At 42.3% G+C, this 19672-nt stretch overlaps 1 protein-coding gene across 1 annotated transcript; it reads left to right on the top strand.

Moving 5' to 3' along the window:
- The first annotated feature begins 5713 nt into the window (after window positions 1-5713).
- septin3 (septin 3) lies at window positions 5714-17794 on the top strand. Its single transcript, XM_079499193.1, has 10 exons — window positions 5714-5744; window positions 7772-8107; window positions 8428-8556; window positions 11816-11897; window positions 12740-12877; window positions 15720-15837; window positions 15957-16052; window positions 16805-16901; window positions 17059-17110; window positions 17664-17794. Exons 2-10 carry the CDS (start codon window positions 7774-7776, stop codon window positions 17791-17793), a joined length of 1176 nt encoding a protein of 391 aa, XP_079355319.1. The 5' UTR covers window positions 5714-5744; window positions 7772-7773; the 3' UTR covers window position 17794.
- Window positions 17795-19672: the final 1878 nt, after the last annotated feature.

Raw genomic sequence — 19672 nt, 5'->3', positions numbered from 1 at the left:
AGTATAAGTCTCATCTGACTTGGTAGTGAGTGTGAAGAAGACTTAAATTGCCTTGAACATTAAGTTTACTCATTCTTTATCCCTTTCTTCTTTTTCTCACTTTCCCCTTAAACCCATTCTGGACGGGAACCCCTTTTGGTGTTTTAAGCATTATGTTATACTTTAGCTATTGAAAAATAGTAGATCTACAAGCTTGTAGAGCATTTTTGAAAAATCGTGAAAATGTACGTGGCGCAAATCTTCGAATATATATTCTTTCACAGCGAACGGGGGGGGGGGGGGGGGTCCCTGGAACAATATATTTTCAGATGGGGGGGGGGGGGGGTCCCTGGCTCCCTGGAACAATATATTTTCAGATGGGGGATGTCCCTGGAATAATATATTTTCAGATGGAGGTCCGCAGCCAAATACACATAATTCTGGGGGTGCTTGACATGAACCTATGACATAGAAACATATGTTTTTCAGAAAACTGTTATTTTTTTAGCCATTATTTTTTTAGAATCGACCTCCTTTTCCAACCTTCTAACTACACTGCTTTCCTCTGTTCTTTTTTTGTGCTTTTTTTACGACAGCATGTCGTGGTTGTTCTTGGACTGGTTCGTCCCCCTCTATTTGCTGGTGTCCGTTCTGGTGCTGACAGGATTTGGAGCTTGCCTCTACTTCCTCGAGCCTGGGCACCAGGACACCCCGAAATGGAGCAACAAGGCGTTTCGGCACCATCCACTGGTGGCCAGTGTGAACTGCACAGATGCTGATAGCAATGCCCTCATCATATGACCACTAGGATGAGGAGTGCATAACAGGCCATCTGGTTGGCTCTGTTGCCAAGACACCTGTGTGGGATAGATGGAAGAAAGAAGCCAGCACCTTGAGAGAGAGAGAGAGAGAAGAGAAAGACTGTTTTGATGTGACTGGTTTTGACCTACTGGAGTTATGTCCTTCTCCTTCCATCATAACTTTCATTTGACTTGCCTCACTGGTGTTTATGATAGAGATTAATGAAGTGACTGGAGGGGGGGGGGGGGGGGGGGGTGAGGCGTCTGTTCGGGCCCCACCAGTGGCACAAATGGACCCTTACGGGTCTGTAACTCTGGGACAGTATACAAATGGAACCTTTTTTGGGGGATGCCAATCTACACTGTACAATTCTAATTGTTAATTTAACTGTGAGAATGGACAAATGGACTCGTAAGGGTACAGTACATTCTCTGACAGAATTACAGACCTGTGAGTGTCCATTTGGACCCCTATCCATGAACCAGTATTTTAAAGAATTTGAATGAAACCAACGGCTATAGATGGAGGGAAATGTACAGTACGCATGTTCAAGAACACGTGAGGTGCACGGAGGAGATGTCATGCATTAGAAACGTGTCGTAATTTTGTTATATGCACACACACTTGATTTCATGCCGTCCTGCACATGTGCCAATTTTTACTGATGTTTTGTAACTCGACAATCACTTTACATTCGCCGTGCTGTTTACGTTTATAGTGTGTGTGTGTGAGTGAGCACAATGAAATGACAGCTGCAATGCTGGCTCGTTGGAGGGGGCCCTGGGGCAACCGTCATACTGGCAACAGCAACCGAGCATCTGCTGTCAAGTATGTGCATTGTTGCATTTTTAGATAGTGTGACTGCTGAGTAGACAAAGATTTGTGGCAAGTATTTCTTCAAGACAGGTTGTATTGGTGAACCTTAAAGTCTATTAAAATATACTGTATATTTATTTTATTTGATCAGTTTTTTGTTCTTGTTACTGTTTTTACTGGATAGTTGTGTGAGAAAGTTGCATATATATCATACTCTTAATGACCAATCTGTTTTCATATTATTCATATAAAAATACTGTATATAAAAATGAATAAAAGTTTGCCGTTTTCTTAATTGCTTTCTCTGCACCTTTTATTCCAGACCAAAACCAAATATTTCACATAGAAGCATTAGAATTTATCTGCATATTTAACAATACTTAAACCCTTCAATTCCTTAGCCGGGGGTTCCCCCAGCGGTCTGTCACGACACGCTTTGAGCCTGTATTTGCTATTTCTGCTATTTCTCACCCAATGTTTGCGTATTATGCCACGGCCATAACAGGGACACTAGGGTTCATGTGATGAATGTTTACAGACACAGATTCCCATGAAGATAAGATAACAAAAGCAGCGAGTGGGTGAGTGAAACAGTGCTGCCATAGTGCACAGGAATGGAGAGAATGTAGCTTCTGTACCCACTAGCTCCAACTGTTCCAGGGCCTGTGTGCCTTGCTCTTTGTCCTTCTCTCACTCAGTTTGCCAGTTTCCTCCGAGGTGGAAAGTCTGGTGACGTGAGGTTAGTTGGCCAGTGGTCCAGTCTAGGGAAAGAGCAGGGAATCGCAGGTCAGTACTCATTTTGCCACATTTTCATATTATTATTATTTTTTTTTTTACCACTTTTAACCTGCCGTTCCTATTTTTGGCATGTGATAAATTCAAAAATGTTTTCAAACATCTGTCTAAAATAGAGAAGATGGCAGATCTACAAGCTCACAACGCCTTGTAGATTGACTATTTTCATTATTTTAAAATGATCTAGAATTTAAGTTGTGAACATTTTAAAATCAAATCTATAATCCATTAGAATTAACTTCACTTTCACGTTTCATTGTTTTATTTTGGTCATCAGTTCACCATGTAACATTATAACATACACTCCAAGTATGTTAACTATGCCGTAATGTGCCAGGTTGTGGACATACGTGAAGAAAATAAAAGGTTATTGGCAACTAACCATTTGATTTCCCTTCATGTTTTCTCTCCCACAATTTAATCACCAGCCTTCCGGTGACTTTTCTTCCTTACTAAAACACAATGAGTGTTTCTGACCATCTTACACCTCTGACTCCTCAAGTATCTGTGTCCTCACCACAACCCAAGAAACATTTAACCGTCCCTTTGCCACTTCCCAACTCCCTCTCTTCTCCTGTCATCAAAAAGAAAGTCATTCAAATACCATCCTTTGATTGTCAAGGACTTGTTTTTGAGAAAAACAATTCAAAGCAGTTAGCTGCTGAGAGGTAAGTTCAACAATGTTGTGTGTGTGTGTGTGTGTGTGTGTGTGTGTGTGTGTGTGTGTGTGTGTGTGTGTGTGTGTGTGTGTGTGTGTGTGTGTGTGTGTGTGTGTGTGTGTGTGTGTGTGTGTGTGTGTGTGTGTGTGTGTGTGTGTGTTCCTTAAAAACAATAAATATTATATTATTATATATTGCTCAATTTACTTCATTTCCCTTTTTAGCTCCAGATCTTTTGCTCCAATTCGTCCTTCTGGACCTACTGTATGTGTTTCAATCAGGACACCAGGCCAGGCATCTGTAAGTGAGCGTTACCGGCAGCTGATCAACGATGGAGAGAGAGCAGCAACTCTCCCCCGGAGCAAGCCTAAATACCCCGTCTCTCCATCTCTCTCCACAAAGACCAACAACTCCTTTATTCCTATTGCCCCAAAGCCAAATTCCTCTCCCACTCTCCCCACTCAGAAACTAAAGCCAAGCAATTATCTAAATCTTCCTGCATCACAGTCAAATGTCTCATCTCCATTGTTACAGCATAAGACAAGTATATCGCCAACTCTGAGAGTCCCCACACCAAGATTAAGTCCATCTCCAACAGCCATGTCCCAGATGCTGCCTTTTGACAGCCAGGGAGCCAAACGGAGCTCTCCTCTAGCCCAAGAAAGAAGGGCTAAATCAATTCCTATCTCTGATTCCAAGACTCAGCCCGAGTCTGGCATACCGAGGTTCTCCAAGGAATCAAAGTGTGACGTTCTTGATCAAAGTGTTTTACTGGACTTTACTCGTCATGAAATGAGAAGATCGTCCAAGGATATACTGAATAGAGATATGTATCAGACTTCCAGTGTGTTACAAGACAAGCTTGGTTTAAGGAAAACTGGGAATTCTGCAATACCAATGCCTCCTCTTGGAAAAGGAGACACTGGCACAATGTCTAAAGCCAAGTTAAATGTCAAAGAGCGACAAAGTAGTGGAATTCTGTCCGATGGAGTGACAGGTAGACAAAGTAATTGTGTGTCTGGTGGGATTACAGTCACGCATGTTCATAGAGAAACCAAGTCAGTGAGTGACGAACTGGCAGTTCAGTCGAACCGTAGATTCTCAAAAACGACTGCAGACTATCTTCCTAAGTATTACACTCAGCTCCAACCCGCAAGTGTAACCGACCGCCAGTCTTGTACTGACATGCAGCCGAACAGAAGTACAAATCTATCCACAGACCCTAAGGTATACCCTTCCACAGGACATTCGAGCCTGCAGTCAAATCTTCCACCCTCTACAGAAGCCAGGAGAAGGAATTATGATTTATACGCTGAGAGAAGTAGGGCATCAACATTCTCAAAGAGCGATCACCATGAGACATGTCAGGTGGAAGGGTTCGCAAATACTATGCCAACAGAATCCTCTTCCCAACATTTTCAACAGACCGGCACCTCAAGAAACGCCAAGGCCATCGGTGTCCACCAGAAACCTACATTCTGGTCTAGAGCTCAGTGTCACAATTCGCAGATCGACCCCCAGATTGCAGTCAGTCATTCAGATTGCATTGCATTGGATTACGGCAGCCGGTCGAAAGACAGCGATCACAAACCAGAAGCTCCTCGGTACGGGTTACCTAGATTGAATATATGTAAACTTGTGGAGCATGGAATACAGGAGGCTTCACCGACACGGGCGTCTGCTCCTCCTGACGCATCAATAAATGGAAAGGTTTCAAAACTTTGCAGTGTACCAAAGAAACACCCGTTTGATTACGAGCAATCTGCGCAACACACAAACCTCAAAGGTGTGAATCCCAGTGACCTGGGGCTGAATCAAATGGCTCTGCCTGCAGCACCACCTGACCACAACAAGGGATCCACAAAGCCACAAAGGGAATATTCCTTAGAAAAATGCACCGTAAGCTGGCCGCCATCCACGGTGGGGCACAACAACTCGTTCAACACAACAGGAGCTGGCGCCGGTTCAAAGGGGGTCTTTGAATTGCCGTTCCAACCAAAGGGCATAGACTGCCAGAACGCCAACGAGGTGATGACAAGTACAGTTACCTTTCCGTCAAAGACACCACATCACCCTTTGCCAGGCAGGGTGTACATCGTAGAGGAGCCGGAGGATCCATATTATGTCACCATGTATCACCCTGGATCATCAGTGTATGTGTCGATGGGTGAGTACAAGAATAGTTGCACAAAAAACAAAAACAAAACAAAAAACACTTAAGCTCTATTTTACTTTGTTGTGTGATGGTGTCATGCAGCAAAAATAGACACTCCACATTGTAGAGTGTCTATTTAGCTTGTGGAGTCTACAAGCTCACAACGGGTTGTGATCACGGGCCACATTGTGACCTTGTAGATCTGCTGCCATGCACTATATCTCCCAATGATCACTAACACTTGAAAACATATAGGCTGCCTACATGTTGGGGGTCATTTCCTCTCTCTTTTTTTATTCTTTTATTATATTTTTGTTTTTACTCATTTATTCTGCAGGGAATGTCATATGTGTGAAAGAGAGGTACTCGGAGAGCTAGGGGGGGGCCTGGTCACAGACTGTACTGTAGCTCCTTATCAGAACAGTAACAGACATGCTGAAAAGAGATAAAACAACGTGCGTTGGTACAGTATGGGTATAAGAGTGCACCGAAGAAAGCGAGAGAAGAATACAGGAGAAACTACAATAAGGAGCTAACATGTGAGTGCTGTTGTTCGGTTGCTTCGCTTTTTGAACTAAGCCTATATAAATTATTAAGCGTTGCTTTTATTCACTGAACCTTATGTCTTGTTTCACATAGCCTACTGTAGCCTACAGTGATAGTTGTAGAATAAATTGTAGAATAAAGTAAAGACATAGACCTAAGAAATAGAGAAATGTGACCTATAGGCTACATTTTGGACTACTGACACTGGACAGATATTTGTATACAAATAATAATAATAATTCAATGAAATCCTTTATGAGCTAGCGAATTTTCTGGCAAACCATGATTTAAATCGCAAACGTTTCCTAAAATAATCCATAATATAGAAGCTATATATTGCCAAGATGCCACCATGTCCCTTTGAGCAAGTCACACTGACTGAGCATGCGCGCTGCATCCCCCCGCCGGCCGGCTGGACCCTCTCCTCTTGTCGCCTTGGTAACGGAAAAGGGAAAAGGGGGGTTCTCTCTGACTGGAGCAGAGGGAGAGAGAGAGTGAAGAAGAGGTACCAGAGACAGCATCATCATCACATGACCCCCGTGTGTGTCTAGTCTACACATCTTATTATTACCTCACCGTGCTGGTGGACGTCCGTCGCTATCATCCTACATTATTACGACATATCAGCGAGTCCTGAACGAAGCGTTTCTGCTCCGAGGCAATTGCTAGTTCAATTCATTGGTAAGTCGGGCGGCTCCGTGCGTTCAACATCCTCCTCACTCACTGCAGTGTGTACGGGCGGCCGCGTAGCGCGCTAGCCTGCTAGCTAACGATGGCTAGTTTATAACAGCATGGATGGATGGAGAGAGACAATGGGGTCGCCTTGATAGGTTCGGGGGGTTAATTAGCTGGTGTGTGACGCATATAGATGTTGAACATAGGTTTTCTTTCTGACTCACATGCTGACTGTAGTCATTATGGCGACCTATGCATGCAGGAGTAAAGGCTTATTTTAACTTGACACCCTTTGGGAAACAAGCTTCTCATCATCAGTGCCCCATGGCCACAGCACAGGATGGCCAGCTATTATCTAATCAGGGGCGCTGAGTGATCTGCCTGCTGGGATTCAGCCCTGCAGAGAAATCAGAGAATGGTTGAGAATTGAGAAATGGCTAATTTTATGTCTACAATAGAGGTTTAGTTTTGTAAATCTGGCGATTTATCATTTATGCTCCTTGGGTGAAATGTGTGTGTGTGTGTGTGTGTGTGTGTGTGTGTGTGTGTGTGTGTGTGTGTGTGTGCACATGCTGTTAGAACAGATAGGCTGTATGGCCACTTACTGTCATTGTGAATCAAGGCTAAGCTGATGCATGGACTGCCACAGTGCCCTGTGAGATCTGTGACCTGTAATGATTTTTTGACCTCAAGCACAATATCAGTATATTCCATGTGGTTCCCAAACCTTTCAGGTTGTTACCCTAATTAACCTTTTATTTATTGATGTATTTATTGTTCATTTATTCATTCATTCGTGGACTTTTTTAGATTTGTTTATTTGAGTTTTTTTTTTAAATAAGATGTTTTTATTTTAAAAAATCAACCTTTGAAATATATATATTTTTAAATGTATACAAGAAAATGGATAATAATAATAAATAAATAAAAAGAGCTCCATCCCTAGTCGTGACTGGCCTGTGACCCACAAATGGGTCCTGAGTCCGACCCACTGTTTGGACGATTCAGCCTTATGGCTGCTATGTTACCTTCTTCTAAACCTTCTGCTGTATACTACTTCTTTAATGTAGAACGATAGCAGAAAATAAAATGCCTCGAGACTGAAAAAGACCCACGCATCCCTATTCTGCTTCTAAGACAAAAGTTCAGCGAAAATAGTAGATCTTCTAATTTCAGCAAAGAGAGGGGAAAAGTAAAAAGCCCAGGGGGGACCACGGTCAACAAATTATTAAGTTAATCTTGTTAGATACGATGATATTGTCATAGTAAGTCTTAAGCATCCAAGCAACGCAATTTTGTTTGGGAGTTCGGTCAAGTAATTAACGTTTCCTTTCCTCCCCTGCAGACATGTCAGATATTGTACCCCCTGAGGTAAAACCCAAACCGGCCGTCCCTGCCAAGCCCCCCCATGTGGGGGCTCCGTCTCCATCAAGCCCCTTCCCGCCCCAGGGGCCAGGGATTGGGGGTGCGGCCCCTGTCCCCAGTGCCATTCCAGTTCTGATCGGGGGTCATGGTGGCCATGCTCCGACTCATGCCCCGGGCCAAAGCGGGGCTCACAATGCAGCTCTCAGCCAGGGTGGTGGATCCACACTGCTGGGATATATCGGTATAGACACCATCATCGAGCAGATGAGGAAGAAGACCATGAAGTCTGGATTTGACTTCAACATCATGGTAGTGGGTAAGGCCCAAGTCAGACGTTTTTATTTCCAGGGAGAAAAATGATGGTTCCCAAACCTTGTAGCCCGAAACCCAAAAGAGAATTTTTTTTTTTTAAATGTTTTGAAATAATTAATGATTAACAACACAATGTTGGAAACAAAATATAGGCCCAAAGGGACCCATAAAAATGTGTCCATGACGCACAAATGGGTCCCGATTTCTCTCTCTCTCTCTCTCTCTCTCTCTCTCTCTCTCTCTCTCTCTTTCTCTCTCTCTCTATTGCTCTTCTCTCCTCTATGTACCATATATAATTCCCTTCTCACACTCCCTCCCTCGCAGGTAACAGTGGACTGGGGAAGTCGACTCTGGTGAACACACTGTTCAAGTCCCAGATCAGCAGGAGGAGTGGTGGCTGGGCTCGTGACGAGAAGATCCCTAAGACTGTGGAGATCAAATCAGTGGCCCACTGTGAGTACACACTACACACCGTACCGCCCTGGTACTGTGTCCATTTAACACAAAAACTGATCATGACGGAACGTTCCGCCAATTCAAATCCAACTGTCAACTGCTCCTGGCAGGAAGACTCCCATCATATAAGCTTTATTATTGATATATAATCTACGGAGCTCTCCATGGTTTTGAAAACGTGCGATGTTCGGAGGTCTTTTGTTATTGTCCGGTGATCCCAATTGGAACATTGGCGTTTTCTAGAACAAGGATGGGCTCATTTTAGCTCGCTAGCATTGACATTAAATATTTAGCATCTAAAATGGACCGGCAAAGCGGACATGCGTTACACTAAAATCAAGTAGATCCAGGTCGGCAGTCAAGCGCTGGCACTTTCGTCCACCAGGTGGCAGTGATACGGTTAACATATGGATCCATTTGATTCCATTTGTACACTCTGAGTTACAAATGGATAAAGAGTTTGAAAGATTCTCTTTCAAGAAACGCACGCACGCACGCACGCACGCACGCACGCACGCACACACACACACACACACACACACACACACACACACACACACACACACACACACACACACACACGGGATGTTGTAACGACATTGGAAACTAAGAACAACTGTCTTAGCATATTAACCTTCCCCGGAGTGATAATTATGTTTTAAAGGCCACCGACTCTAAATCCCCCTATAGGATATCCAGTCCAGAGCACAATTAATGAACCAATACTGACATGACATCTCATTTGGATCTTTCGGCATGGGTTTAATTTAGACTGGATATATTTAATTTGATTCATGCTAGTGTATGTATTAATATGTAGGCTATATTTATAGCGTAAACCCCTGTATTGAGTGCAGTCTTAGTTTCCAGTGGCTCTGTGCATTTATAATGATGGAAGGAGGTAGGGCCCGCACACCATTCCTTTGGTAAAGAATTACTTTGACAGAAGTGGAGCGAGTGACAGATCTTCGTCAGTATGCATTCATGCATTCATTTACAATGATGACACAGCGAACTTCAGTTGAGAGCACTGATTGTTTGGGTCGGCCGTATAGCTGAGTGGGCAGAGGCCATCTGTCTGGGAATTGGAAGGTTGCAAGTTCCACCCTCCCTCCGTCCGCCCAGTCTGTGTTGAAGTCTTCTTGAGCGAGGCGGGTACTGTATGACTGTATTAATAGCAGCCACTGCTCCTATGGGTAAATGCAGAGGACACATTCCAGGTATGTTCAAAGGCAGGCACTTGGCAAATAGAGACTATGCGCGTGACATCATCTTAAACCGTACGTTATGTGGGAAGTTTCTGGGAACAAACAAGCGCTCACAAACGCTGAGGAAGGCCATACAGGCCGAAACGCGTACGTTTTCAGTCTCAGAGGTAAATAAAATCATGTAAAAGGACATACAATGAGCTGGCATTTTCTTCATCTCTTCTTATATCTTCGAGCCTTGCACCTATAAGGATTTTGTTTGAACCTGGAGTGCTGCGGGTTGTCTGCTACGGCAGTACTAGTCCCCCAAGTTTCTGGGAACGCCTACTGAGTGGCAAAAAACGACTTTGTGGCCTTAACAGCCCATACTGTTCATCTTGAATTATCCTATTTCTATCTGCAACGGGTTTTTTTTGCAGATAGAAGGCAGTTTCATTTCATGCACACAGTGTCAATGTTACTTTAATGTATGGTTTTTCAACCATATATTGTACACAACTATACTCCCCACTGGCACTGCCCAATGGCTGCCCACTGCTCCACATAATTAGGATGGTTAAAGGACAAATTGTACTGTATGTACTGTAATGACCCCTGGGTATTTATTGTGCCTTTTGGATGTGGAGATGTGGGTTGTACAATGTTCTGGTCATTAAACTATATGTGTAATGTCGATGAGAGGACAAGGTGGAGGTGTGCAACCACCTGCCCTAAAAAGACTTTGGAATGAATTGCCTAGTGTTACTTTCGATTGATAGTGAGTAATATTACACTCTTTTAGTTGCACTATAGAACCGGTGCCCGTTGGGTACCTGCCCACTCGGACAAACGATGCAATTAGGGAATTCCTGCCCCGCCCTGCTGTGGCCGTTGTCAGAGTACCCGTTGTAAACGTCTGTCTGTCTGTCTGTCTGTCTGTCTGTCTGTCTGTCTGTCTGTCTGTCTGTCTGTCTGTCTGTCTGTCTGTCTGTCATATGGAAAAGTCCTTGTAAACATCTGTGGAGATTTCAATGCAAACTGACTGTGAAAAGTGGACTGACCAGAGTGTAGAGTAGGAGAGTATAGCGACCAGACCACGCTTTGATCTCGACGCAAAGTGGGTGCCTATGGGCTACAGTTCCAAACATTGCTCCTATGGCTGGAACTATCCCATTGAGATAGAATGAGCACTTCCACATTCCGTTGTTACAATGGGAGTCAACGCTAGTGTCGCCACTCTCTTACTATATTACTCTGGGACTGACTAACTAATCAAAATGGCAGGTGTGGGTTTGTTTTTCTTTAGTTTTTCTTTAGTTTTTTGTAAAGACAATACAAACCTACAGGGAAATCAAACTTTTATTTATTTATTTTCAGGCTGTATCGTAATGATGGCATTATACCCGTAGCTTAGTGCCCAGTGGTTCAATCTCTGTTTGTTTATGCTCAACTTGCTATGAATTGATGTTAGATGTGAGAAAGCAAAGCAAACAAAATGGTAGGAGCGCACACCAAGAGTAGGGAGGTGCTGACCACGGGAGATAAACTTTAAAACAGAAAGGAGAGGTCGCACAACTGTGAGATGTGAGAAAGCACACAAGAGGACCCATGCAGGGGGAAAAACCCTTTACATGTACAATTTGTGGTAAAGCTGAAAGTTCGTAAATATCTCGGACCCACACAGGGGAAACCCTTTACTTGTACAATTTGTGGTGAAAGCCTTGATCTCCTTCCACAACATATGAATGTTGTGGCAGTGACCACTGGTTGCATGTACTGGATGTACTTCAGTGTATGCAACTTCAAATTATAACGCTTAGTTCTGTTTTGTAGCAAAGGCTTCAATGTCTGATGCGAGGGGAAGCCCTTTACTTGTACGTTTTGTGGTAAAAGTTTTCTGCCTTGATCTCCTTGACCCCCCCCCCCACCCCCTTCTTTCCTTTCTTCCTTTTTCTTGGAAAAACAACACTATGGGAACTACGCACAAAAACAAATTATGTCAATAAAGCTGATTCTGAAAAGCAACATTTTGGGTTGTGATTTGATCAATTCCTCTGGCTTTGTTTCAGTCATTGAAGAGGGTGGTGTGAAGATGAAGCTGACAGTAATTGATACTCCAGGCTTTGGCGACCTGATCAACAATGACAACTGGTGGGCTATGTGTGATACATTAAATGCAGTGTTGTTTTTGCCAGCAAATTTTTATTTTAGTTTTAGTCATAGTCTCTTCAATAGTTTTCATTTAGTTTCAGTCACATTTTAGTCACCTGGAATGTTTTAGTGTTCAATCAATCATGTTTTAGTCTAGTTTTAGTCGACTAAATATCATAAGATTTTAGTTGACTAAATCTACAGTTGATTTAGTCGACTAATCAGAATGCCTGTTGCCTGTGATTGGTTAGCTCTTACCTAATTTTCTCGTTTACATATGATGTCAATTTTCCCTTCAATGTCAATGGCATTTAATGTGTTGATGTTTAATTTACGTCATATTTAGTGGAATTCTGACGTCATTTCTCTGTTCATTGTCAATGGCAAATATTGAGACGTGATTTGTCAACTTATGTTATTATCTTTTAACCATTGTCAATGGCATTTAATGTTTGTGTTGGCACAAAAAGCCAAGTCGCTCAGACACATGACGTAAATTCTCCTTTCATTGTCAATGGCAAATGTGACACAAGTTAAGACAAATAGCTGTATATAGGAGGGGTCCTCAAAAATAGGGACACCAGGGTTAATGTATTTACACTTGTTGACTGTTAAATTGTGATATTATCAAACATGATTATGAAAGATTATCATTATGAAACTTCAGACCGTCTACCGTACATGTAAAATGGATAACCAGAAGGTGAATATCAAAAGCAGAGGCATTCCCTCCATCTCCCGTAGCAAATCAAACCCTGCTCTAGTCTAACCTAAATCTTTATTTTAACTTATTATTGATTTTGTAATTCTCAATCCTTTTTCTTTTTTAAATACTCTCACAGCTGGGAGCCCATCGCCAAATACATCAACGAGCAGTACGAGAAGTTTCTCAAGGAGGAGGTGAATATAACCAGAAAGAAGCGCATCCCTGACACCAGAGTGCACTGCTGTCTGTACTTCATCTCACCCACTGGACACTCGTGAGTTAAACCTTCTTATCGTATATAGAGCAGTGGTTCCCAAACCTTTTCATGTCAAGGACCCCCAAATTGACACTAATTAGCCCACGGACCCCCATTTGAAGAGATATGCCAGAGACCCCCACAAGAGAAGATATTTTTATGCCTGATTCTCAACCTGTTTAAAGCACCTTGATTGCTTTAAATTGATTGATCAAACGATAAGCCCTGCTTAATACGACATCCCCGCTATTTGTTTTATGTGTCTAAATCGCCGTATTTTAATAATTAAAAAGAAACTCCGTCTTTGCCGCGGAGCAGGGGGAGAGAGCTTCATGTTATGATGTCGAAACCTGAAATCGACACATTCGCTGGGCTGCTAGGGCTTCTGGGAAATTGAGTCCAATGCAAGTGAACGGGGGTTTTGTCTGACTACAACCGCCTCACACCACCCGCCATGTTGCGTAGCAAGATGGCAGGTGGTGCGATGGAAGTAAACACACGGCGCAAGCTATCTTCGGTGGATTTTCGCCGATCAAAAGCCCAGATACTTCAGCGTATGATCTAAAGGTAATAAAACAATCTCGGCAGCGTAGAATATTTGATTAAAATGCGGGTAAATCGTATTATGGAGTCAAACTGTTAATTTTAAGGACCCCCAGTTTTGACGTGCATATTAATCTACAGACCACCTTTTAATGTCATTTCTATCTCTGGGACCCCAGATTTATATCGTAAAATCAATGTTAATTTAACTCTTGAGAGTGTACAAATGGAACCAAATGGACCCATTAGGGTCCAAATACACTCTCAGAGTTACAGACCCATAAGGGTCCATTTGGTTCCAAGCTATCATTTAGCTGGGGACCCCCTGGAACTCCCTCAAGGACCCCTGGGGGCCCCCGGACCCCACTTTGGGAACCACTGGTATAGGAGATTAGTAAAGTAATCCCACAGAGGATTCTCAAGTGCCCGATCAGAGGACAGCTTGTTTTTAGCAATCCATTCAAACGAATCCTGCAGCATAATTTGCCATTTACAAAAACATGGATGCACACACGTATGCACAGCATCATTAATTTACATCCAGGACACTGGGAGGAAGGACACTGATTGGAATTTGGAACAGATTGTCATCATCGCTGAGCCGTGCGCCACTGTGTATTTCAACACAGAATAAAGACTGCTTTGAACAGCTCCATTCGGGTTCAAGACAAGTGTGAAATTGCATTTGAACAGATTAACGGATAAAAAGGACTTTACAGCTTAGGGTACCCAATATATCTTTGGAAGGACCACTCAGCACTGTATTCAGCAGAATATTTTTCCTGCTGGCATGTCACCATCCCCAAAGACTTAAAGGACCACTTCACCACTTTTCAACCCATCTTCATATATTTGGTCCTAATAATCATGATAAAATGGCAAAAAAATGTTCTACTCAGTCTGCTTCTCATATAGGAAGACTGTGGGCAGTTCAGAAACCCGTCCACCAGTGACATCATCGTTAGGCAGATTTTTATTAAACAATATTTTTTTACAATTTTTTTTAGATTTTTATTATCGTGAGAACGATGGCTTCCATTTTCGCATTGCAACTTTTCAGGACTAGAAAGCCTGCAGTTTCTAATAGCTTGGATTCCCCATCGATGATGTCACTGGTGGACGGGTTTCTGAACTGCCCACAGTCCTCCTATGAGACACAGACTGAGTAGAAAAAATGGTAGCCATTTTATCATGATTATTAGCAAAGATGGTTTATGTATGAAGATGGGCCATCTTCATTGGATCCACTAGAGGCGAAATGGTACACAAAGCCTACAAATGGTCTCCTAAATATAGTAGGCGTGGTTTGCTTCTCCCCGACCTCCACCCCCCCCCCCCCCCCTGACAACAACACTGTTTCCACACTCAGTCTAGTAGGTGGCGGTAATGCACCATTTAGGTTTGCCGACCGCCATGAAACCTGATAGAAGAAGAAGACAACAACACTGACAAGTCATTTAACAAAGTACATTGAAAACAACTGACAAGGTGTACTTTTGAAATAGTCGTTTTAGTTTCTCGAAGTCCTCCAACCATATCAATTCATGATTTGGATCTATCTCATTAAAAAGTCTCTCCCTAATAGAGTTGTAGAATGGACAATAAAAATTTCCTTTAGATCACACAGACTACATAATCTATCCTCCTCAACCGTGCCTACATATCTGCCTGTCTCAATATGCAGACCAAGTATGCCAGCTCTAATTTGGGCACATAAGGATCATTTCTAATCGTTTTAAATATGTCCATTCATTTCACATTATAATATTCACATATTATCATCTTAAATATGGGGTCAGAGCCCCCTATGTGTTGTCCGTGAAATTGCAGATGGACAGAGAGAGGCTTCCGGACTCATCTCAAATCTCGCGAGAGTTTGTTGCTGGGATAAAGAAATGTCATTAACAAAGTCGATTTTCTCCTGAAAGAAGCCATTTTACTATGAATATCTTGTAAATATTGTGTGCCTTGTGATGATTTGGTCCAGTATTTAGTTCAGTGACCATGGAGTTAAGGAATGGTTCAGAAGCTGTGTTCACGTTCACTCTCCCATTGGAAATGAATAGACTCCAACATTCTTCCTGTCTCCTAATAATGTTACCGCCCACCTCACGCAGATACAGGAAGTAAAGCAAAGTGGTCTCTCTTGCTAATTCTCCTCTTGGTTATTAGTGAGGACTAGTATATGAAGATAGGTTGAAAAGTGGTGAAGTGGTCCTTTAACAGAAATTAAACAGCATTATCTTGGTTGTACTTTCACTGTTTTATGCGCTTTCTTTTCTCTCTCTCTCTCTGTCTCACGCTCATGCTCTTCCAGTCTTCGGCAGCTAGACATTGAGTTCATGAAACGCTTGAGTCACTCGGTCAACATCATCCCTGTCATCGCCAAGGCTGACACAATGACCATTGATGAGAGGCAGGATTTCAAACAGAGGGTTAGAGAGTTTCCATTTAAATTCATCAAAGTTACTAGGGTTACTAGGGCTATAGCACTCAGGAGATAACATCAAGGACTCCAAGGTTTTAATATTCTCACTTTCTTTGTGTTGCCTAGGTAAGGAAGGAATTGGAAATGGGTGGTATTGAATATTATCCACAGAAAGAGTTTGACGACGACATGGAAGATAAGAGTGAAAATGACAAGATCAGGGTAAGGGATTATATTTCCTCCACATACAGTCTTAAATGATGCATTATGATATTTATAATGCTATTCACCTAGCATGAGCACAATTATTGCTCATATATTAACCCGTTTCAGTCAGGCGTCTATATTTTTGAGGGGCGCTAGCCCCTCCTATATACAGGTTCAATGTTTGTTTTTAGTTCAATGTTTGTTTTAAAAACGCCATTGACAATGAAGGGAACATTTACGTCATATTGTCCCTCATTACGTCATATTGTCCCTCATTACGTCATATTGTCTCTTTATTGTTAATGGCATTTAATGTTTGTGTTGGCACCATTTGTTTTACATCACCATTACATCACCTAATCAACACGAGTTAGACTTTGATATATTAGTGCCCCTCACTTCACACGGGTGTGATGTTTGGCATTTCATCAGGCAAACAATTCTATTACAAAATCACACGTGTGTGTGAAGTGAGGGGCGCTCTTATCATCATACATCATCATACATCACATTCCGTCCTCAGTCAGTTATGAGCACATTCTGTGCTCATAACACACAAAGCTGTGCAGTCATTTTAAATGTCCTCTAAATGTTTTCCCCTTTGCGAATAAAATACACTCTGTGTGCAAGGGGCATAATGGTTATTTACTGTAATGCAATATGTGTGTGCTTTGCAGTGCAATGTGATCCCCATGTAGTTGTTGCACCCCGTAGTAGACATTGTACTATTTTCCACGGTATATCAAACCTTGTCTAAATGTTGGTAGGAGGCGGTGCCCTTTGCTGTGGTGGGCAGTGACAAAGAGTATCAAGTGAACAACAAACGAGTTCTGGGCAGGAAGACACCATGGGGAGTTGTAGAAGGTAGGTTCCTGGCTTCCGTTAGCGGTGACAGTCACTCAATCGCCCTTTATCGCATTTTTTTTTTAAATTGTCTGTAAAAGGGTGTAATATATCTAGGCCTTCAGTGTCTTGGCCAGTTTCTCGCCCTGATTTCTTTGTTCATGTTTTATCTTTGCAGTTGAGAACCCCAACCATTGTGAATTTTCTCAACTGAGAGATTTCCTGATCAGGTAAAAAAGTTTAAAAGTGATATTTTTCCTCGACAGCATTTTCAGGTTGGGTTACACATTTCATCCAATCAGGAGAGATAACTCCAATTATCCGACTATTAGATAGTAGATACAGGATTGACAAGTGAAATGAATCCATGTCCTAGCACCTTGAATAAAGTCCTTAAGTATATGCACAAGTACACAGCAGATCGCTATGCTCACACACCATGTATCTTATCTCAGGTACTAATATGTGTAATTTTTGTTTTGTGGAAAAGCTATGAGACCCTTTGGTTGTACAATTTGTAGCAAAGCTAGTAGTTGTAAATAAGCTAAGAGACCTTTTGGTTGTACCGTTTGTGGTAAAAGCTTAAATAAAGCGTAAATATCTAAGAACCCACACAGAAGAAAACCCTTTACCTGTACGTTTTGTGGTAAAAGGGCTCAAAATGTCTGCTCCCCGAAATAAAATATCACTTACACCCCCTTTAATTTTATCCCACGATATATGGTAACAATGAAGCTGTATTATCACAATAACCGATTGATATTCTCTCCATCCCTCCCTCAGGTCTCACCTCCAGGACCTGAAGGAGGTCACCCACAACATTCATTATGAAACATATCGTGCCAAGAGACTCAACGCCAATGGAGGTCTGCACCCCATATCCTCCAATGATACCATAGAAAGCAACCTGTAGTTAGTCATTTTGGGGGAAAAGAAAGAGAGAGATCGAGAACCAAAACAGTGCAATGAGGCTAATAGATGATTCTGTATTTTGATGACATGGCACCACTGCATGCTTGGATGATATTTGTAGCTGTGTATATCATTACAATGTTTTTAACTAATTTAATTAAGTCCTACCCGGCCGTTGCCATCTCATTTCCCAACTGTCCTCCTCAAGTCCATCCCCACGTTTGCATCTCAAACCCTATACTCCGATTTTGCACTTGTAAGTCACTCTGGACAAGAGTGCCTGCTGAATGCCTAAATTGTCAATTGGCATTCCGGTATTTTTAAAGTTCTGCACAAGGGTATTGAGATGAGAGAGGGCAATCCCATCCAGAGCATGCTTGCGTCATGGTTAAAGTCCTCTACATACCAAGGCCACCGTGGAGCGACTGTGGCCAATAATCAGTTGTAGTTTACTGTTCATTTTAGTCAGGCATTAGCAGGGCCCGATCACCCAACCGAGTGTTGAATCTGTGGCAGGGATTGTCAGGAAGGGAGAGGGGAGGGAGAACTACTAAGTGCCATCAGCGGATTGCCAGCTGCAGTCTGCGTGGTGTGTTTGGAGCATCTTCAACCACACCAACCGTAGCGTCCCTATTCTGGAGCAAACAATTGGCAAAAATCGCAGATTGACTATATTTTTTCTGACGAAGACATTAATTTTGGTATAGAGGGAAAAAAAGAAGCGGACCAAGTATAGAACCCTGAGGGACTCGGTCAACGTAAGTTTAGGGTTCAAGTGGTTACTGTAAATACTCAACATCACCGGATATAGTAGAAGAGTTAGTCTGTACAAGACAGCTTGCTTTGTAGAGGCCTTAAGAAATTTGTGTGCCACCATTAGTGTTTTTTTTTTCTTCATGAAAAATATTTCATAAGGTACACAGTATTTGTAACACACCTGGTGTCTCAACTCAGAAAAATGGGGATTCATTCGAACAACTGAAAGCTTCAGTTGCTTGCCGTGTCCCTGGGACCCACTTTGAGAACCACTGGTGTAGGTTACTGCAGTTCTTGTGCCCGCAAAGACAATAAATCACACTTGTGTGAAGTGAGGGGCGCCTCACTCCTTTACACAAACATCGTACTCTAAACAAACATTAAAAGTCCATAGACTTGGCTGCCACATGACCCCTGGATTAGTGCTCTAAACAAACATTAGAAGGTCCATAGACTTGGCCGCCACATGACCCCTGGATTAGTGCTCTAAACAAACATTAGAAGGTCCATAGACTTGGCTGCCATATGATGTAATTCCCAAAAGCCAAGCGTTGGCATAATTTATGTTGTCTTTTATCTCGTATAAAACAAATTCCCTTGTTAATATTTCAATTGAATATGCATAATGTGAGTCAGAGATTGACAAAACATTGTGTTGATCAGAAACATGAAAAGTAGGTCTGTCAGTTGTGTTTACAGGATGCATCAGTACACGCACGGAAACATAAGATCCTCCGTGTTTCTTTATCCATAACTATGTGACACTGAGAGAGGCCAAATGTAAGTTAACTGAACACGGAGGATTGTACTGTGCACACATGCTACAGAGACTCCATGAAGATTCTTCTGTTTGTCCTAAATGGCACAAATAGATTTCTTCGTGAACGCAAGTGCTTGCAGCAGTACAATACATATCATCCAGACCATGAGGCACGGAAAAGGAATCTTAAGGAATCAAAGTATATTGTTATTATGCTAATCCCCTTTAGCTGACTACACATTAACTGACCTCAATAGAACGTCTTGGAATAGGAAACCGATCAGGCTGTAACAGTGTATTCTTCCAGCTGTGCATGACAGCATACTATAATGTTTGCTCATAATTATACAAAGTTAACTTGACA

This window comes from Electrona antarctica, assembly GCF_951216825.1.
Source record: "Electrona antarctica genome assembly, chromosome: 4".
In the NCBI taxonomy this organism is placed as follows: Eukaryota; Metazoa; Chordata; class Actinopteri; order Myctophiformes; family Myctophidae; genus Electrona; species Electrona antarctica.
The sequence above is the reverse complement of the archived record's forward strand: the minus strand, read 5'-3'. Positions and strand labels throughout refer to the sequence as shown.